Source organism: Propithecus coquereli, unplaced genomic scaffold, assembly GCF_000956105.1.
Source record: "Propithecus coquereli isolate 6110/MARCELLA unplaced genomic scaffold, Pcoq_1.0 Scaffold186, whole genome shotgun sequence".
In the NCBI taxonomy this organism is placed as follows: Eukaryota; Metazoa; Chordata; class Mammalia; order Primates; family Indriidae; genus Propithecus; species Propithecus coquereli.
The window spans coordinates 2219102-2241667 of record NW_012143412.1 but is presented as its reverse complement, the minus strand read 5'-3'; the positions used below and the strand labels follow the sequence as shown (position 1 = coordinate 2241667).

General features: G+C 39.1%; 1 protein-coding gene across 1 annotated transcript in view; it reads left to right on the top strand.

Annotated features, from left to right (window-relative positions):
- Positions 1 to 22566, top strand: part of DGKI (diacylglycerol kinase, iota) — a 270690-nt gene that overhangs the window by 194204 nt on the left and 53920 nt on the right. The window contains exons 25-28 of the mRNA XM_012642753.1: positions 5365 to 5434; positions 7502 to 7542; positions 8442 to 8569; positions 12734 to 12856. Coding sequence (XP_012498207.1) covers positions 5365 to 5434; positions 7502 to 7542; positions 8442 to 8569; positions 12734 to 12856 — 362 coding nt within the window. The remainder of the gene's footprint in view (positions 1 to 5364; positions 5435 to 7501; positions 7543 to 8441; positions 8570 to 12733; positions 12857 to 22566) is intronic.

Here is a 22566-nt window from a genome sequence, read left to right as displayed (position 1 = left end):
ATTAGTAGAAACTTGGTAAATCAGAGTTATAGTAACTCCAAAAAGAAGTGTGGAGAACACCCGAGCTGACTGCTAGTGCTATAGCCACCCTTCGAAGACACAGTCCATGCTTTGTTCTTTGTGACCTTCCAGTCACATGCCTTGTGCTTCATCGGCTTTAGTAAATACACATTGAAAAGGTAGATCACGATAGTATTACGGGAATAGGAGTAATTTATAGTGTGACAGCTGACAGCACAAATCAGCAAGTGAAAAGTTAATTTTGGTAAAACTAAGGAAATACCAAGTAAGCACAGTTACTATGGAATGAGGAGGGGGAGAAGGCAGTGAAAGAAAATGCCCTGAAAAATATTGCTGTTGGTGGTAGAAGACATTCAGCCTTGCAGACAATATCCTGTATTTAAGACAATTATATAACTTCTAATATTATGAAAAGAGGCATAGGATTGCTGATTAAGACAAGCCCTGCAAGCACCAAACCAACAAACGGCATGATTTCAGCCTTTGTTTAATGCTGTTCTTTTTTCGTGTCCACTCATACAAATTTGTCCTATTTCTTTCTTTTCTCTGAAATGTGGAATCTGAGCACAACTGTATTCATGGATAAAATAGTGTTGGCTGGGGTAGCGCCATCTAAATGATCTGGTTTGGAATGTGGCTCCTCGTAGGACTAAAAGTCTCACTTATTTTAGGTAAAATAATTTTGTCTCCACTGCCCCAGCATTACTTGTATACCTATATCTGCATATCAGCATGTACCAGCAATGGGTGAAACATTTTACATATCATTCCATTTATTCCTCAAAAGAACTCTTTATCATGGACACTACTGTAGCCATTTTTAAATGAGGTGTTCAATATACAGACTAGGTAAGAAACTTGCCTAAATTCTCATAGATGGTAGCTGGTGGGGACAGGACTGTGGTGGCCCTCACAGCTGGTGCTCTTGGTGGTCAGCCTCGCGTTGCCTCTGGGATTGCTGCTTCATCAGGGTTGGATCAGATACAGCCTCTCACCTTGTTTTTCCCTCCCCTTTATAGGTCTGTCATTTTAACACCTCAAGGACAGGAACAATTTTTGTCATCTCAATTCTTAGCCTGTCTGTGATGACCATGATCTCATCCTACAAAATTTCAGTTTTCCAAAGCAGACTTTCTCACTATCTTTTCACTCAGTTTTTCAGATCAAGTGAAATCCAGCCACCACCACCACCGCGTCAGCCACCGCCGGATCTTCTGTCCCTAGCCTGCTCTTCACCGAGTTGCCCCTCAGATCTTTGAGATGTAGTTCCAACATCCAGTTACGCTTAGTAACTGGATTTCCTTGTTTTTATTATATTATTAGATTGTTGGTATATTTTGTAGCTATGTTTTCCATTTTGTTGATCTCCTACATTGGAACATCATCTTAACACTGATTTCAGAAAATTCTCTAATTTTTAGTGTCCCAATGTAGGTGAGGTGTTTTCATCTGCATGTATGTGTATGGACTAGATCCAAGGGCAAAATTTTGTTGAGACTTGATGCTTTTATATATCTTTTTGTATATATAAAATGTTTAAATAAGTAGTTTAACTGCATTATAAATCTACCCAGATACTAATTACATTTTTCTTTGGAATCCAAATGACTTTTAACATAGGAACTTGTTATGCTAATAGCTGTCCCCTTAAGAATTCATTTTTTTTTTTTTAATTGAAAAAGGTAAAAAGAGTTTCAAAAAAAGAATGAAGAGGATATAAACCTATTTCAGGAAAGCATTTTAGAAAAGTTAGGGCTCTATTTGTGCTTCTCTAATAACCTCCAAAATTGCAATTTAATCTTCAGTTTACTTGGAGAGTATGCAATTATTTTTCAATAAAATTATCTTTTTAAATCAGATTCATATGCCTTTAATTATGTATTATTTATCTTGAATTATTAAGACTATCCAATGCTCAATATACTTTTTTCCCTTGTCTGATTATAAAAATAAACATAAGTAGAAGAACTTAAGGCACTGAAAACAAATGTTCAAGAGGGATCATGGATGGAAATAAATAAAAAGTTTGAGTCCTTCTATGCAGGAATTGGACTGATTTCAACCCACTATTGAGAGAATAGCCACAAGCCTAGAGAGCTTGTGTTGTTTGGCACTATAATCACCAGTAACTTGGAAACAGTGATTTCTATTCCTTTCAAGTCTTTGGATATTTTTAAGGCATTTTACTGATCAGAATCTTCTTATTTTGTTGAATTCCCTCAGACCTAGATTTTTTATTTAAATTAGTATCATTTTAACTTTTTGGGAATCTCAGATCTCTTTGGTAATCTAGAAAGCACTGGTTCCTTTGTCCAGGAAAATGCACATACATATAAACACACCAAATCTAGGAAAAATTTCAGACAATTCAAGGATTGTTGAAGCTATTTGAAGACCCATTAAAGTGTTTTGAAAAGCTTTATGGCAAGCAGTGTATTTTCACCAAGGAAAATGATAACATTCTCTTTAGATAAAACCTCTTTAAGAATGTCAAGTTATATCAAATGCATTGTGGATAAAAATGTAGAGTGAATGAGTGAACAGAAATAAGTAAAATAAATAAGTAAAGTCAGGCACATGCATAAAATTCTGCAGATACAGACACCTGCACATAAAAAGGTATACCCTGTCGATATTTCTTCATCAGCCTGTGCTAATCTAGCCATGAGGCTGAGGCAGTATATCAGTCTGCATTTTACTAAACTAAACTCAATAATATCTACTTTTATCTAATTACATATTCCAGTGACAGCATTATCTATTCTTAGGTTTTTAAAATGATAAATCAAGCATTTCTATAGTCTTTCAGTTGATTTTTACCTAAGAAGCATAGGATATGTTTTCATGGTGTTCCCTGTAGCATATTCAACATCAAAATTCAGAAAGTGTTCTTGATGTTTCATCCCATGTTTCTGTTTAATATCTTTATTTATTAGCTTTCATAGTTGTCACTAAACATTTCAAATCACTTTCAGATTTCTTGGTCTATAATTACATTTCTCACCCAAACTGAGAGATGTCGGTAGCTTTACATATTTTACAAAAATGCATTAAGAACCTTAAATTCCTTTGAGACAAGATATCACACGTGTCAAAATATAATTCTCAAAATGTTAAACATAATTCTCACATAAATGGGTACTGAGAACATGTCAAGATTTCGTTTAGCTCAACCAGCAGGATGACAAAGCCAGTTCAAAAAAGAGGAATATCTATCTATCTATCTGTGTATGCATAGCTATATCAATTCTATATCCATAAATATAAATTTTGGTAGCAGTCCTGGGTGAGACCAATTTTTTCTCTATCACTTATTTAATTTGCAGGATCCATTCATATGAAAAAGTCCATACACCCAAGATTTCTAGTAATAAGATGGATCCCTTTCGTCCTGGTAACTTTAGGCCCACGGTGCTTTAGCACAGCTTCAGACTCACCCAGAAGGCTTGTTAAAACACATTTCTGGGTTCCACTCCTAGGACTTCTGTAGACCTGGGGTCTGTGGAATTTGTATTTCTGACAAGTTTCTAGCTGAGGCTGCTGTTCCAGGGTGCACACTTTGAGAACCATTGCTTTAAGAATAGGCTTTGCTTGAGGACCAAGTGAGACAGCAGGCAGTGTTGATGAAGCCCCAAGGAAGTCAATGCAATCTCTGATTGGCTCTCTTCTTTCTTCTCCTATGTTATCCCCTTTCCTTCTCCTGTCCCCTCGGTACACACAAGATCATCCACACCGTGGCTTCAGCTGCCAAGTCGATGTCACTGCCAGCACAGCTGCAGTCCCAGAATGCTCCCTACGTTTGAACATTTCAAATCCCTAGTAAGGGTCAAACTCCCAGTGTCTTTCCCACAGAGACCTGGCCTCCCTCGTTTGTCCCATTTCTGTCAGTGATTTCAATTTCACTACAAGCCAAGTTGGAATGCTCCAAATCATGTGTTTTAAACTAAAAAGTGCTTTTTTTAAAAAAAAAAAAATTCAGTTATCATGAGCAGAAATTCTCTTAGTAGGGAAAATTTTTAATTTTTTAAATTTTGGAATCTTAGAGAGAGAATCCTTTCAGTTTTCAATCTGCTGGTTCTCTAGTCTGTTCTGCTGATGCAGCCTTAATTCCTTATAAGAAATAAAAGCTTCAGAGACTCCAAGGAAGTTTGGGGACTGAGAGTAGTATTAAATCAGGGAAGCAAGCTGGTCCTGGAAATCCCTTGGAAGAACAGCTTTCCAAGATTGTCAGGTCAGAAGCTAGGTTTCTAGAGGTCAGGGTTGAAGTGGGTAGACGGGAGTTGGAGGCAGGAGATATTAAGCACGTACCTCAGGGTTCGGAGGGGCAAGGAAGGAGAGATTAAGAAAATCATCAGAAGATGTAACAGGGTCAGCTGAGGGGAATTCATTTTTGGGGTGAGGGAGAAGCATTGAAATCAGAAGACTTAATGAGGTCAAAGGTGAGGGAGTGGATTTTAGTAATAACACAGAAATCGAGTTTGAAAGGAGGAAAGAGGATAGTGCAGAGACTGCATTAAGTGCTTAGCTTTGGAGAGGAGAGAAATATTTTTATCTAAGCCTAGAGGAAAGAATGAGGGTGCTTCTATCAGGTAGCCTTGATGTTAAATATTCGAGGGATAATTGGAGGCCTTAAAATTGAGAAACCTAGAGAATGCTAAGGCAGATGAGCACCTTGCTGGCTGGGTCAGTGTTGAACAGAATGGTTTTGTCCTGGGCCAGCCTGGCACAACTTCTTTTCCTCCATGTCTACGACTCTGTAATCAGGTTGAGGGGAGAAGGCCGAGGATAGGGATGCCCTCAACATATGGGGCTGATTTTCTTTGTTTCCATGCAGATGAATGACCCCGTGTAGTAGATGCTACTCTAGTTCCAAGGAGATTTGAAACTGCACATGGATGCAGCTGTTTTTCTTAACATACTATCAATCTCTTCTGGCCAGTAGATAAAGTTTGATTCCTTCCCATTCTCTGCCAATACCTCAGATCTATGTGGAGAACCCAGGTGTCAGTGATAGCCAGCTGCCACGACTTCCTTGATTACCCAAAGGGGATGAAAGAAATTTCCAAAAGGAGATAAACATCCCGAGTTAGATCCTTCATGAATGTTTCATGGAATAATGGAAAACCTCCTGGAAATTTTATGGGGGAGGTGTTTACAAAAGTTCTATGAAATAATTTCACAGCAGAACCCCTGTTTCTAATAAAAAATGTGATTTGGTCTTCTCACCAGTCCTTTGTTTAGGAAAGAACCTCGCTCCTGGAGGTAGGTGCTATGGCAGAGTGTTGTGAGGGCAGCTCCTCAGATTACTCACATGGAGCCACTAGAATGTGTGTCTCTTTCCAGGACCGAGAAACCTCCTTCCCCAGGGCTCTCTCAGCTCAGAGGCTCTCCCCTCGCTGGTGCTTCCTAGATGGTGAGTGTTTCTACATTTCTTGGGGGAGCGGGGGAAGGGTGTTGGGAAAGTTGCAGAGCAAGGCAGCCATTGATAGAGTGGACTCTAGTTTTCCAAAAATCGTTCAGAAGCCTGTGTGACTCCACGTGATTGGTATTTGCATCTCAAACTGTGTGGACTTGCTGAGGTTGCAGTACCCTTTCCTGAAGTCATTTTCCCCAAAGCAAGTTGCTTAACTCTGGCTGAACTCAACATCACCTTGCTGCAGCTACCTTAAATTAATTCAGACCTATAGCTGGATTCTATAAGCCCAGGATGGGTACTCGCTTCTATGTTGTTTGCATGTTATGGAACTTTCATATTATTTTCATGAGACCATCATTTCAGTATGATATATATATTTTTGTAAAAAGGGTAGACAATTTCAGTTGCATTCAAATCTGCTCTGCTGAGCATGATGTATTGCATGCCTAGCAAGTTATCTTATGATTGTTTAATGAGTTCATTTTCTATCTCAAGCATCTCTCGCTGTCCTAGACACTGTCGAATATGGCATTTGTATCCAATTACCCATATTTCAATACATTCTCACCTCTGTATAGTCTTGCTTATGTACGACCTAATGTATCATCTACCCAGTCTCTCTCTTGTGTATGTGCAGGCATGGTTTTCATTGCAGACCTCTTTTTTGCTTATCCGTGTGTACCTCTGAGAGGACATAAATGTAGATAAGAGTATGACAGGATGTGTGAGTGTGGGAACGGTATTACGTACCTGCGTGAGATGGAACCCACATTAATGTAGGTTTTTATTCATGGCTCATCAACTGCCTCTGAAAATGTTCCTCCAGCTTCTTTATTCCAATAGCCGTGAGAAACACAATCATCTGTTGTTCCTAAATTCACAGAGGAACAACTTACATGTAAGAGAATTGTGTAAATATTTGTATGTTGTCATGTTCTATATAAAGTCTTAGATGCAACTACAAGTGTAGATAATAGTTTAAACCACATATTAGTTTTACTCTATGAAGAGTTTCGCCTCTAAAAGGTGACTGCAGTCATGGCCAAAAAGAACAAAATAGCATAAGTCCCTCTGAGGCTGATGTTACTCTCTTCTTACCTCTTAGAGAGCAGGGACCACAACTGGCTTGCTTCTCAGCTCAGTTCCCTATGCAGAGAAGCTACTCATTAAGTATTTGTGATTTTTAAATGATTGGTTGCATTTCGAGTTTTTCTCTCTCATGCTGTGATATTTTTGTAAAAAATCTATTTGTAATATTTAGACCCAGATGGAAGTGAGGAGGAACATAATTTTTTAATATTAAGAATAATCAAAATAATTTCTAGAGATATGAAATTTATAATTTAGATTATTTTCTCAAACTACAGATGTAGCCAAATCCCCCTTTAAAGATGCTTAAAAGTAATTTTTTTTTTTTTTTTTGCTGTTTTGGTTTCCTTCAGTTGTGGCTTAAGGGATGCAGTTTGAAAGTGAAATGATTCATTTGAGGCCAGATGTGGTCCCTGGCCTAAATCTTCAAGCTGTTTTCTAAAATGGGAGCCCATCTAACTACAGTTTTTTTCTACTTTTATTTACTTAATAAATACTGAGTCCCAGCTCTGTTTAAGATCTTGTGCTACTTTCTGGGGACATAAACAAATGAATGGAACAGAGACCTTTAAAGAAACAGGCCTCTGACTTAGTCTCCCAGTACCTGAGAAGACAGTCTCTAGAAGACGTTTAAACAAAGTGTAGATGTGCATAGAGGTAGGAGCAATGAATTCTGGGCTAGGGAGGTTGGGACTGAAGTACCTTTCACAGAGGCGAAAGTATTTGAGTTGGTCTTTAAAAGAGAAGTAAGATTTAGATGGCAGCGGCAATGGGGGAGGGCTTTCTAAGCATTAGAATAGCAATGGCAGAGGCATGGAAGTGCTGAGTTTTTCTTAACAGATTTGGGCGCTGGCCAGTGGTCTAGCATGACTGGAATGCAAGGATTTTGACTGGCACAGTGGAAGAGAAGGCTGTACACTTGGTGCTAGATCACAGAACACTCTGACTGCCATGTGCTTTTTTTCTCCCCCCTAGCAACTTCTGCTGATCGCTTTTATCGAATAGACAGATCTCAGGTAAGTTTTCTTCACCCTGCTTATGACATTGAAAAGTTCCCAAGTCAATATACTCTATGCCAATAAACTATACTAATCTTATACGTTTTTCTAATGAAAACACTGAAACATGTACAAATTTTGGAATGATATAACCTAAGCTCTGAACCTTTTATTTGTCTTACTGTGTTTTATGATTTATGGACTCAAATGACATGGCTTGACCTTGCAAATGAGTACAGAAAATAGCTTGTGGACGTTATCACCAACCTGCACTGCAAATTTTCATTCACACTGGTGCTTTTACTCCTTCTTAGCCAAATTTTATGCCTTTTTAAGTTCATTTCTGGTTAGTAAGTTTGAGACCCCAAGTGTATATCTGGGCTACTTAGTTTCAGTTCATCAGTCCCCAGAGTTCAGTAATGAAAAAAATGCTTTTGCCCAAGGTTAACATGTCCTTCCACTGTCCAAATTATCCTGGGAAAAAATGTACAGTTTTGAACCCAATGATAAAAGCAGTTGTTAGCCATGCCTCTTAGCTTTGACCAGACACTGGGTGCAGAAGTGCAGGCTGTCGTACACTCATGCTGGACCAAGTGGCATGTGGGATTTCACTTCTCTACTAGTATTTGGGAAGAGGAAGCGATGAGGCAATTTCTGGCTATATCTAATTAAGATCCTGGTCTACTGGGAATCGTGAACCAAGAGGATTCATCTCTCCCTGTCGCCCACTGCCTACTACAGTTTTGCTTCAAGGAGGAATGTCAACTGATCAGGCTTCTGACAATACACTGTGATCATTTAACATGTCACAGAATTTCATTATTCCTCAAGACCAAGAGCGCTTTGTTTTGTTATTCTTTAGATGATAGATTTGAGCATCCTGTCAATCATCTTACAAACTTATTTTGCTTCCTTAGGAACATTTGCACTTTGTGATGGAGATTTCCCAAGATGAGATTTTTATTCTGGACCCCGATATGGTGGTGTCACAGCCGGTGGGGACACCTCCAGGAATGCCTGATCTGGTAGTGGAGCAAGCCTCGGGGTGAGTGTGCTTCTCTATTGGTGCAGGTATAAGGCTGGCCAGAGGTGACTTCTATGCCTGATTTGGCTTTGGACTTGACATTCTTTTTTTTTTTTTTTCTTCCATTCTGGTGGGACAAGTCACTTGACTGTCCTCTTTCTTTTTCTTTTCTTTTCTTTTTTTTAATTTAGAATATTATGGGGTTACAAATGCTTAGGTCACATAAATTGCCTTTGCACCACTGGAGTCAAAGCTACAAGTGTGCCCATATCCCAGACAGTGTGCACCACACTCATTAGGTGTGCATTTACCCTTCTCTTCTCCCCCTTACCACCTGCCTGATCCCTGATGAATGTTACTTCCATATGTGCACATAAGTGTTGATCAAATAGTACCAATTTGATGGTGAGTACATGTGGTGCTTGTTTTTCCATTCTTGTGATACCTCACTTTGAAGGATGGGCTCAAGCTCTATCCAGGATAATATAAGAGGTGCTAGTTCACCGTTGTTTTTTATAGTTGAGTGGTATTCCATGATACACATATACCACATTTTATTAATGTACTCATATATTGATGGGCACTTGGGTTGTTTCCGCATCTTTGCAATTGTGACTTGTGCTGCTATAAACATTTGAGTGCAGATGTCTTTTTATAGAAGGCCTTTTTTCCTTTGGGTAAATACCCAGCAATGGGATTGCTGGATCAAATGGTAGTTCTACTTATAGCTCTTGAGGTATCTCCATACTACTTTCCAAAGAGGTTGTACTAGTTTGCAGTCCCACCAGCAGTGTGCGAGTGTTTCTATATCTCTGCATACACACCACCATTAGTTGTTCTGTGACTTTTTGATAAAAGCTGTTCTCACTGGAATTAAACAATGTCTCATTGTGGTTTTGATTTGCATTTCCCTGATGATTAGAGATATTGAGCATTTTTTCATATGTTTGCTGGCCATTAGTCTATTTTCATTTCAAAACTTTTCAAAAGTTTCTTTTCAATGGGTTTGTTTGATTTTTTTCTTGCTGATTTTCCTGAGTTCTTTATGGATTCTAGTTATCAGCCCTTTATCAGTTATGTAACATGCAAATATTTTCTCCCATTCTGTAGGTTGTCTGTTTGCTCTTGGCTGTGCAGAAGCTTTTTAATTTGATCAGATTGTATTTATTTATTTTTATTATTGCTGTGATTGCATTTGGGGTCTTCTTCATAAATTGTTTGCCTAGGCTGATGTCCGTAAGAGTTTTTCCAACATTTTCTTCAGGAATTCTTATGATTTCATGCCTTAGGTTTAAGTCTGTTATCCATAGTGAGTTGATTTTTGTGAGAGGTGAGAGGCGCGGGTCCTGTTTCAGTCTTCTACATGTGGCTATCCAATTTTCCCAGCATTATGTATTGAATAGGGATTCTTTTCCCCCATATATATTTTTGTCTGCGTTGTCAAAAATCAGATGGTTATATGAGGACGGTTTTATATCTGGGTTCTCTGTTCTATTCCATTGGTCTATATCTCTGTTCTTGTGCCAGTACTATGCTGTTTTGGTTACCATAGCCTTGTAGTATAGCTTGAAGTCTGGCAAATTGATGCCTCCCAATTTGTTCTTTTTGCTTAAGTTTGCTTTGGCTATATGGGGTCTTCTCTGGTTCCATATGAAGTGTAGAATTATTTTTTCTAGATCTGTGAAAAATGATGTTGGTATTTTAATAGGGATTTCATTGACTCTGTGTACCACTCTGAGTAACATAGACATTTTAACAATGTTGAATTCTGCCAATCTACGAGCATGGTATAGTTTTCCGTCTGTTTACATCCTCTGCTATTTCTTTCCTCAGTGTTTTGTAGTTCTCCCTGTAGAGATCTTTCACCTCCTTAGTTAAATATATTCCAGTAAGTCCTACCCAGAGCAATCAGACAAGAGAAGGAAATCAAGGGTGACCAAATGGAGGAGAAGAGGTCAAACTATCGCTTTTTGCTGATGATATATAGAAAACCCAAAAGAGTCTTCCAAGAGACTACTGATAAATAAATTCAGTGGTCTCAGGTTACAAAATCAATGTACACAAATCAGTAGCATTCTTATACACCAACAATAGCCAAGCTGATAACCAAATTAAAGACTCAGAACCTTTCAGAATGGACTTGACATTCTAATGACATCAAACTATTTGAAATACATTTTTTTGTGTGCCTGTTTCCTCAGAGTGAGGTGTAGCTGGTTCTGTCATAAGTCTGTCTTATGAATGACTGTGTAGAAATATTCTTTCCCAATAAGATTTGTACCATGACTGAGCCGTCTTTACCCATGACACAAATACTTCCTAGCAAACCTAGAAAACACACCAGAACTTGCATTTGTGCATGTATGTTTGTAGTAGCTCTGTTATCCAAATACAAAATGGACATAGTGATTTGATAATTATTCTGTTCTTCCTCCTCTTCTTCTTCTTTGCTATTTTCAGGGTGTCTGAGATGTAAAGATTTGTATAACAATAACACATCAAGCACTTATTATGAGCCATGCACTATGTCTCTCTTGTATCCCTACCACCACTTCATAATGACTTAAATCATCTCAAGTGTTCTGTGCTTGTTTTCTCACCTGTAAAATGCAAATAATAATAATACCTTTTTAGAGAATTGTTTGAATATTAAATGAATTGATACAGGTAAAGCATTAGTTCCTGGAATTTGATAGACACTCATTAAATATGTTATTAAAATTGTCATCATCATGATCATCATTCACAATGACCCTGAAAATTTGATACTGTTATTATCCCAGATCATAGATAAGACAAATGAGGCTTAGAGGGTTATTTTGCTTGCCCAGTATTCCACAGAAAATAAATAGAAAAACTGAGATTCAGTCCCAGGTTATCTCATGACAGAACCCATGCATTTAACCACAACCTTGCAACACCAAAATATTATTAACATTTCTAGGTTATGTCAACAATTCAAAACTATTTATTTAGAGCTTTTTTGTGTGCCAGGTACTAGTGTACACACTTGGAAAACAACAGTGCAAAATTAAAAACAGACAAGAATCTCTGTCCCTGTGAAGTATAATGAAACCAGGGCTTTACTGATGTATGGAGACTGAATAGTTGAAATAAGGGTTGCCCTGAAAAATGTGCACACATACCCTCAAATAGCTAATGCAAATTACGTATACCTACTCATGCAATATAAACGGGCATGTGTACTTGGGGTAACCCTTATACCTGTTTACCCCTCTTCACTTGATTCACTTTTTCTTTTGCCCATTGCTGCTATTTGTGAGTATCTACCACTCTGCCAGGGCCAGCTGATGTCCATGGTATGCACTGAGTCTTTGGGCAGCCACAGGAGGGCAGAAGTGGCCACATGGAACAGATACACAGTGTGCCCAGAAAGCCAGAGCCAGTGCTGTCAGAGCTGTTCTGGCATGAGGGACAGGCCAGCAGGCTCGAGGGTGGCCTGATGTAACCCGGGCAGCCCCAAGGCTGATGGAGAAGGCCACCTTGGCAGGCCATGGCTACACATCAGGCCCTTGATTTGTGGGGAAAGCAGGTGTCATGCCGCATCTTACTGCAGAGGCAGCAGGTACTGGAGTCTGGGTGTCCTCCTACCCCACCCAACCTGGCTCTAGCTCTGGTGAGGACTGAGCCCATTCTGCCAGGTCGCCCTGGGCCTTGCCCTCTCAGTCATTCTCTCCATGTCACATAATGGCCAAAAGAAATGGCTTTGGGCCTGGTTAGACCTCTGGTAGCTCTAGCTTCAAAAATGAAGTAGCCTGAAAATCCACTAGAACTTATATCAGTCCTTTTCTTATTTCTGGCCAGTTGCCTCCTCTGGAAATAAATCAGGAACAGGGAAGCAGTGAAAGAGGATGGGCTTTGTTATTTTCTAATCAGTGTATCTATTAATACACCAAGTCCATTACTTCTTATTTATGTCACGTTTAAAAATGACTTAATCTTAGCATTTAGTTTTCTGATCTGTAAAGATAGCAGAATAATACAGATAATTGGTGATAGTTGAGATAAATGAATGACATAATAAATGTGCAGTATCTGGTAAATACCCGATAAAGATAAATTTGTCTTCTCGCATTTGGAGACAAGAATCATCTGGAGAAAGAGTAGACTAAGTCGCGTGGCTGACTGTGAACGCTTAACTGTCTGGTGCCCTTCCTTCTGCAGGATGTCAGACTGGTGGAATCCCGCCCTGCGGAAACGCATGCTGAGTGACAGCGGGCTGGGGATGATAACTCCCTATTATGAAGACTCAGATATGAAGGACCTCAGCCACTCCCACGTGCTGCAGTAAGAGCTCTCTCGCTGTTCTTTTCCCCTGTGCCACTGCGATACTGGGAGAGGATCGTACCATGGGCTGTTCACTAATGGGAAGGATTCTCTTTTCACTGTCTCATGGAGGTGTCACTGTGGTTTGACATTTTATTCACCTTATTCATCTACCCCAGACTCCTGATGGGGCTTCACCTTTCATTTCTTCTGCTCCTGAGCAGCCTTGAGCCCGTGGGTGTGGATCTAGAAATACTTTAAACGCCACCAGCGTTTTCTTCCATGGAGTCCAGTATTTATCAGACTTCTCTGTTTGCCGCATCGTGAAGACATGCAGGAGAGTGATCATGAGTAGTTTGGAAGTGACGCAGCATTTTTCACCTGTGTCAGCGTCGTGGCTTGCTATTTCCTTTGTCTCATGTCCTGAGCCTGGGCCGTGCACTCTATGTAATATTGCCAAGTGGTTTTGTTGGCTAGCGGGGCTTGCTGCTTGTGTTGTGGCTGTGGTCTCTATGGGTAAGCAGTGCAACATCTGTTCATAGATCAGAGTAGTAGGTATGTTTTCTTCTGAGGTCTGATCATGGTCAGAAAGTAGGATGCATGCTGGAGTTTTGCAGCAACGTTGGTACCTTTGTGCCCAGTGAATCCTCCCTCCCGCCCTCCCTCATGGCAGCGGCAGGTTCCAGGCGCACCTACTCTTTAATTTCAGGTCAATCACTCCATCTCAGAGGTTATGCAAGTTCAATGCAATTTGTGAAATTAGGCTGATTTCCAGTCCTATCTGAGTCCTAATCAAATAGTGACAATGGCTTTGTAACCACACGGTCTTATCATTTTGACAGACAAACAAGATTACGAAGATTCTTAGAAGCCTAGGGTTAACTGAAGAGGCAAGACAGTGCCTTGTTTCTAAAGGAAGACCGGAAACAATTTCGGCATGACAAAGGGGAAAAAATGAGAAATCTGGAGCTAATTATTTCATTGGCAAAGGTTCTCCTCAGACACCCTGAGGGCAAAAGGAGACTTCATTTTAATTGCTTCTTTGTATTACCTCTTATTTTCTTGTGTGAAGAGGGGAAAGGAAAAAATGAATTACCATGGACTTTTTCTTTTTAATTAAACCACGTTGTTAGCTTCTGATGGCATTTTGATTGCTTACAATTCAGGGTATTTTTCCATTTCCTTTTTATACAGAATTGAGGCCTGTGAACCAGGGTGAGTCAGCCACCCGTGGATGGTTAGAAAAGTGGCCATCTATCTGTAGGCAGGCTTATTGGAAAATTAGAGTTTTAATTAGCTGCAGAAATAGAAATTAAGCCCGGACAAACCAGATGAGTGTTTTAGTTGCACTCGCGTACAGGCTATTTCCATAAAGTAGAATATGATCTCAATCTATTTCTCTGTGTCCTGAGTTTTCCATATATAGTACATCAGATGTGCATGTCATGATGTATGAAGTGATTGTTTCTAAGACTGTAAATATTCTTCCTAAGAATTACAAATAAATGTACCACTTTATGTAATGGCCAAGTTCTTAAAACCCTGTGTTGAAATCAACTCTAATTTTTTTTATTTCGGTTGTATTATCCTTTTAGGGATGTCTCTTAATTTTTTATTGATCTTCAATTGGCAGCTATTCATTTTCATGGTCATTTTTACTGCTCTTAAATGCACTAGATTAGTTGCCTCTTTTTTAAAAAAAATTCTGCAAAATCACTTTGAAAACAAAGTAACATTCAAACGTTCACCCCTAGCCTTTGGGTCTTTCCAGCTGAATCTCCAGACGTTGTGCAACAAAGACAAGTCGTCCCTGCAGTGCTTGGTCAGAGGGGGTGGACTCACAGAAGATACAAGCACAATAAGAAGGTTGTTTTAAAACACTTTAAAAAAAAAAAAGCCCCACTAAACTAAATATCTTACCTCAACTTTTTCACTAGCTCTTTTGCTTTTTAAAATTATTATGTCCATTAATTCCTTGGGAAGAACAACTTTTTATTTCCTTCAGAGATCATCTCTGATACAAACAGATAATTGCAGCTACAGAAATATCTAATAATGTTAGTGATGACTGCGGTTGATGGAATACCTCCCACTTGCTTTGCACCATAATTAAATTAAGTCTTTCAACAACTTTTAAATTTAGTCATTGCTGGCCAGGCACAGTGGCTCACACCTGTAATCCCAGCACTCTGAGAGGCCAAGGCGGGAGGATCATTTGAGCCCAGGAGTTCTAGATCAGCCTGTGCAATGTGTAAGACCCTGTCTCTACAAAACAATTTTTTTTTTTTAATTAGGCAGGTGGGGTGGAATGCACCTGTAGTCCTAGCTACTTGGGAGGCTGAGGCAGGAGGATCTCTTGAGCCCAGAAGTTCAAGGCTGCAGTGAGCTATGATTGTACCACTGTACTTCAGTGTGGGTGACAGAGGAAGACCCCATTTTGAAAGAAAAAAAATTTAGCCATTGCTTAACAGAGGAGTAAACTGAGGCTCACAGAGAGTAAAATGTTTATCTAAGTCACTCAATATGGCAAGCATGGTTTGACCTGAGGTCGGTTTGATTTTTCACTGCATGCTTTTTCCACTGTAATACTACACTGTCTTCCCAAAGGGACTGTGCAAAGGCAGCAGGCCAGAGCCCCAGAAAGATTCACTTTGGTTTATATTTTCTTTTACTGTTTATGAAGTGAAAAATTCTACAATATATAGGTACCACATATGCACATTAAATAGATCAACTGCAAACTTACCCCAAAATAAATGTGGCTAAGAATGAATTTTAAAGTAATTATTTTTGCTTCCAAAAAAGAGATTTAAACAAAAAATAATCATGATAGATTTCAATTTAAAAATTATTAAATATCTATTAAATATGCTGCAATCCAAGTAAGTACAAAAATTACATAGAAGGCACTCATGCATGTACCAGCCACCCTGATTTATCATGTTGTGGTTTAGCTATATTTGCATTAGTTCTTTCTCTCAATCCATAAACAAAATAGAGCAGTATAAAAACATATAATATTGTGTTATGATTTTGTTTTGTATTGTATAGGTTGAGTATCCCTAATCAGAAAATCTGCAATATAAAATGCTCCAAAATTAGAAAATTTTTGAGGGCCAACATGACGCTCAAAGAAAATGCTCATTGGAGTATTTTGGATTTCAAATTTTCATATTTGGGATGCTCAACTGGTAAATATAATGCAAATACTCTAAAATCAAAAAAAAAAAAGGATCCAAAATCTGAAACACTTCTGGTTCTAAGCATTTTTGATATGGGGTACTCAACTTGTATTATTTTTTTATTACCTATGTTGCATAATGGATATACTTTTGGAACTTTCTATTTCATTCAAAATCATGTTTTTGAAATTCATCCATATTGCTATATATAGTTTTTGAATAATTTTTGGTATGGAATATTGCATCACAAGTATGCTGTAAATTATTTCTCCATTTTAATATTGTTCTCTAATATTTTACTAATTTACAAAATGAAGCAAACATACTGGTACATGTGTTCTTCTGTGTTGCAGAGTATAAATGCAGTTCATCTCTACTTGATATTGCAAAATTTACCTTTCCACCCAGAATAGTTAAGAATTAGTACATGAGTAGGGCCTGGAGACTTATTGTGATATTCTAGGTACAATCGGCATCTGTAGGTTTGAGCTTTAAAGCCCCAGTCAACTTGGAGATAGGGAAAGTTCAATTTTAACCCTCTGTTGACAGTGCCAAAAAAACCACTCTATAAAAAGAAATCAGAAGGGAAACTTTCAATTCTTAGAACTGAAAATATTACTTATCAGAATTTTCAGGACACAGCTAATGTATTCAGAGGATGGTTTATGACTTTAAAGTCATTTATCAAGGGGAAAATGATTATGTACAGATAAAGCATTCAATGTGATAAACTAGAAAAAGGATCCCAGAGTAAAGAACAAAGAAACAAGAGGGGAGAAGAATAATAAAGACAAAGACAGAAACTAATGACAAGGAGAATAAGACAACAAAATAGATGATTAACAGGAATAAAATTTTACAAAATTGATTCTTTGAGAAGGCAAATAAGAGAAGCAAAATTCTGGGAAGACATTTTTTAAAATAATGATACGGGAAACAGAGGAATACAACTACAGTGCCTTCCACATTTTACCACCCTGGCACCCAGGTGTATCTGTGCCCGGCAGCCCTTTCCCCTCCAGATTCTAACTGATCAGCCCCCTTGGGTCTCCTCAGGGTTTTCCCATAGTTTTAAACTTCAGTTTCTTAGATCCATCAACCTCCCCACTTCAGGGAGAGTGAGCGGAAATGAATAAAACAGGATGAATTAGATTTCTATCATTACTAGAAGTGGTTACATTTATATTAAATGTTTCCATTTAGAAACATTATAATTTTTAAGGAAGATATATACATGCCTACTTATATACAGGTCCTCTAGGAGGGACTACCATTCCAAAGAATGGCACGTACAATGTGAGTAGTGTCTTAAAAGCCTGTAAACATAGTGAAAACAATCTTTAATAATCCATTTTGAAATAAAATTGGTGAGAGGTGGCTGACTTACATTATTACTGATAGGACCATAATGAATTTTTCTTTAAGTTTTAAAAAAATGTTTTCAGCATCTAAGAAAGTTCTATTTAAAATAACATGATTCTGGAAAGATGTTTACTCTTATCATTAATTGTACCACCACTTTTAGTGACAAGACTGTATTTCATTTTGGCAGAAGATTAATAAGGAGAGAATTAAGTTTTAGCAGGCAGAATCTATTGAGTCATAAGGAAGGACTTGCCCCATTTTAGAGTCTATGAGATAAGAAAATAGGCACTGAATGAAAACTCTGATACATTCTTTCCTAGTTTTCTTTCTCTGAGTTGGATGGGTTAAGGGCAGGCAGGTTAGAGGGACTGGCAGATAGTTGCTTTATATTCTGAATCAGGATAATCTTTTTCCTAGTACTCAGTTTTTTGTGGTTTATGAGAAACCCCCAAATTGAAAAGATGTACCTGTTCTCAGTATCCCCATGTCCTAAGCATGAAAGAGCTAAGATAAGGGACTGTCACACAAGTAAAAACAGAATATCTTATTACTGGATGAAGACACTGAGGAGACAGTGTAGTGAACCACCTGGGGGCAGGTATTCAATCCAGACATCTGTGTCCAGCAGGTGTCTCTTACCAGATCAACTAAGCAGGGCTAATGGGTTTTTATGATTGGCAGAACATTTCTCTCTCAAACAAGAGATAATGTTATCGAAGGTTGAACGTATAATGCATGAGGTCTGATTTATGATTTCATCTGGATTCCAAGAAATGGGTTAAGCCATTCAGTCAATCATCTGTTGAGAAAATCAATATCGGGCACCTTCAATGTCTATAGTTATCGAAGGTTGAGTTATAATGCTTGAGGTCTGATTTGTGATTTCATTTGGATTCCAAGAAACAGGTTAAACCATTCAGTCAATCATTCATTGAGAAAATCAATATTGGACACCTTCAGTGTCTGTAGTTAGGCACAGAAAATATAAAATAAAAAACTAAATAAGAAATACTTATTGCCTTTGAAGAGCTTATATTCAAAGGGGAAATACTACATAAACCATCTATTACAGTTCCTGCTGAGAAGTGCTATGATGGAGATATATATATATACACACACACACACACACACACACACACACACGCACATATATATACGCACACACACATATAATATATATACACACACACACATATATATACACACACATAAGCACACACATATAGAATATTCTGGAAATGAGAGGAAATAGAATTTTCTGCTTTCTTTACGTTTTACTTTTTTATTTCTATGTGAAAGGATGAGTATTTAAAGAATTAATAAAAATATTAGCCTCAAAGACAAAAAATCGGCATTTTACAGATTCCATGCATATTTTCTTCAACTTTTGCACATGAATAGATAAGTATCTGACTTTTCCTCATTGTATAAATTAGAAATTCTCCTCAAATAACTGAAAACACTAAATGACAGTTTAACATCAATCTACCTGATATGTGCTTAAGGAAGTTTGCACAACTGAGAAATTATTTAGGGATATTCAAAATACCTAATAACCTTAAAAACTGAAAAACTGGCCTTTTAGTGTAGTCTACAATTTTGAATCACTATATCAAGAAGACAGCCCTGAAACCTCCCCCATTCAAAAATGTAGGTGTTCTGGGCTGAGCATAGGAGAAATAGCTTCATTCCCCTCTGGTCGCCATGTCGTCTATTTTCTTTACTCAATTTCTTCTGGGAACATCAGGTTATGGCCTGACCCTAATAAAAAGGGTAATTGTGCTTATTGTCAAAACTCCAGGTTCTCAACAGAGACAGACTATCGGGCAGTGATTTTGGTTGTGGAAATATCCTTTGAGGATCACAATCAGATAAGAGGGAGAAAATTAATCTTCTTACTGGGATGCAGGTTTTGCTGGAATATATCTTGGAGATGAGATCATTGCTGTCAGGGTAGAGATAGTTCCTGGCATCTGTTTCACCAAGATTGTTGGGTCCCATCCCTACTTACCTTTGACTGGTCTCAACCTTGCCTGCCCTGGATAATCACTCCGGTTGGGAAAAGGCAGGGGAGATGCCATGTATGTTCCTTTCTTCTTTTTCTTCCTGACTTACTCAAACCAAGCACACAATAATACTCTGTTCCTATATGTGTGCAAAATGTTTAATAAAAGACTTTGCTTTCTTCTTAAATAATTGTTCCTCCATCAGTTATGCAAATGGAGGCCCTAAACCACTTGGGGGAAATGCAGTCACATTTCCATTTTCAATTTCAGTTAGTGGAATTCCAGAATAGAATTCCAGATCTTATTTTGACTGACATTGAAAGTAAAAAAAAAGCTTATTTTAATATTAAATATCCATTTTATTTAAAATGATGCCAGGAAATTCTGGCCTTGTGTTTCTGTGAGATCCAGGTTTTGCCAATGATTACAGCACAACATAATGTTATTACTGTTGAGTGGCTTTCTTTTTTTCTTTTGTAAAAGCTGGTGGCCTTACCCATTCACACTTCGGGAATACTGCGAATGTGAGGGAAAGTTGCTCAAATTCCTTGTTAAAGCTTGTGAGCTCCTTGGAGGGCCAAACTGTGTACTGTTCCCTCTGGAACACCACATGCACCATTGCTGGAATAGTAGGCATTCAATTCAACAAGGCAGCCTTTTTGGATGAATGGATGAGATTTGGATGTTAGAGAAACGATACTCTATCAAACCAAAATAGACACGTGTCTATTTGGATTGCTATCTAATCACAAGGTAATTATAGCAAAATATGTAGAATGTTGAATATTTTCATGAGGCTGTGGAATCCATTTATGTATTTCAAAGTTTAATATGGGTATGCTTGATCCAAGGAATTCACATATCAAAATATTAAAGATGCACTTGAATTCCTGACTCAGAGAGATGTTGGTATTTCCCAAGTGAGAAGTCAAAAGTAACTATGGTGAGGATAGGAAGCTGTGGGCACCACTAGGGAGCACAGCACTTGGTACGGTGACAAGGAAGGATCGTGTTAAGAAGTCTGTGCAGTAAGATGTTCCCCATGTTGTATCTCTGGGCAATTTTGGTTATATCAGTGCAATTTAGTCCTTCTAGAGGTTTTAGATGCTCTTTAAGTAGAGGGGAAGATGACTTGGCACATGGGAAACCATAAACTAACAAAAACATAAGGATGGAACAGAATATCAGAACTTTCTCAGGATTTCTGACAAAAGGAGGCAAGGAGAAGCTGGAGCAGGAGGAAGCACGAGGGCAATCGGTGTAGAAAAGCTCGCAAACAGGCTGAAAGCGCTAGAAAGGGACTCTCGGGGAACTATCAGAGTCTCCTTGAAAAACAAAACAAAAGACACTTCTCCTTCCTTCCAAGAACACAGTCTGCCTTAAGGCATGAAAGAAAGTTAGTAAGAAGGTGACAGAGCCTTTTGTGACAAAACAAACCACTTCAGCATCATCTGAATCGGGGAAGGTGATGATAACTGCATCTCTCTGTGCACTCAAAAGTTACGGTCAACCAGCACGGAAACAGCTTGTCTGCAGTGGCTGTGCCAGAGGTGGGGACTCAGTGCACAGCCTGTCCTGTGTCCCCGGGAGCAGCTGTGTGCCAGTGGCTGGGTCCCTCTGCCATCCATTTTTGTGCAGTAGGTCCTCTCTGCCCTAATCCCATCACTGGGTCTTCCTGGAGGGCCTGATAGCAACAGTTGGACGTTGAAATCTTATCAGTTAGGTGAATGGAATAGAGACATAAGGCAGGATGGATGATATCCACGCAAAGGCTAGTTGGCTTTGATGTAAAGGACACTAGTTCTACAAAATGATGGCACTTCTCTCCTTGAGAGCCCAGTTTTTCTAAGCACAGGGGTTAAAATTTAGCCAGGAATAATAATAATCCCCTGGAGCATACTGGAAAAATGGTCATGCCATCAGGAAAGTGGGTACAGTTTCTGAGGATGCTAACAATGATTCTTCCTTCCTTCCTGAAAGGGGGCAATTATCCAAGGTTAAGTCAGCTGTCAGGTCATCCTTCCTTAGAGAATCGCAGCCTGTGGAGTCCAGGTTCCTCAGGACATCTACCCTGTCACTGGGCTTCTGTAGCAGCTTCTGGCAACAGAGGGCAATGTGGGAAGCAACTTTTCTTTCCAACTTTCTTTTCTTTCTTGCTTTTCTATAAAGCAAATTTTCACTTTATATATAACAGTACCTGTTGGGATGGAAACTAAATATTTGCTTTCAATTCTGACAATCAGAGAGGAGGACACAGTTTCTACTGAGTATGACTTTGGCACATCTACCTGTGACCCAAAGTATTTCTGCATCTAAAACCCCACCTTCTGCCCACTGGTCCTGGGACTGACCCTTCAAAAGCTGCCCTCATCCCGTCCTCCCTCCGAGAGCCACCGAAGCTTGCCCCTCGCCTCCTTCCCTCCTCCCCACTTCCACAGAGAGGGGCAGAGCCCCCAGGGAGCACAGTGAGGCACTGCCTTGCCCCTCTGTCCTGCCTTCCACTCCTGTTTGCCTTCCACTCTCTTCGGAGTCCAGTGCTTTCGTGCCCAGAGGTCTGTTTTAAGGTTTCAGCCACCTCCTGACAACCTCCTTTCCTCCCTATCACTCACTTCCAAAATAAACTGTCAGTCCTTTGCTGCTTTCTCAAGCTCTCACCAAAACTGTTTTCTCAGTGTATCTGCCTTGGGTGAATAATTGCATTAAACAGGTCTAAAGTATGAAAGACTGAGCATTTTGAAATCCTTGCAATGATATTTGCCAGGATATTTGCCAACCTCAGATGGGAGGGAAATTGACCGGTGATAGCTCAGGGTGGGGTCAGGGATGTAGGAGGGATGCCCATGTCGCCACTGGAAACGGTGGTGGAGGGGGTTATAGTTGGTGTGGAACTTCGTTGAGGTACCTCTGAGGCCCCCCGAACCCACAAATCTGAAGAGACCAGAACAAGAGATATCCCCACAATATAGAGACACTGCTTATTTGAAATTCTGGAAGATGGAGACCACATTTCCCCCTTGTCTAACTTTTCTGGATCTCGTGCTAATCACCATGCATAAGAGCAACAACAAACGTCATCTTACAGTTTTCCTTAATGCTTGTTTGAAGTTAGTCTCACTCCGTGACTCCCTTAGAATCTCCTTGAAAGTGGACATGAGATGTTATAAGTACCTCCCACAAC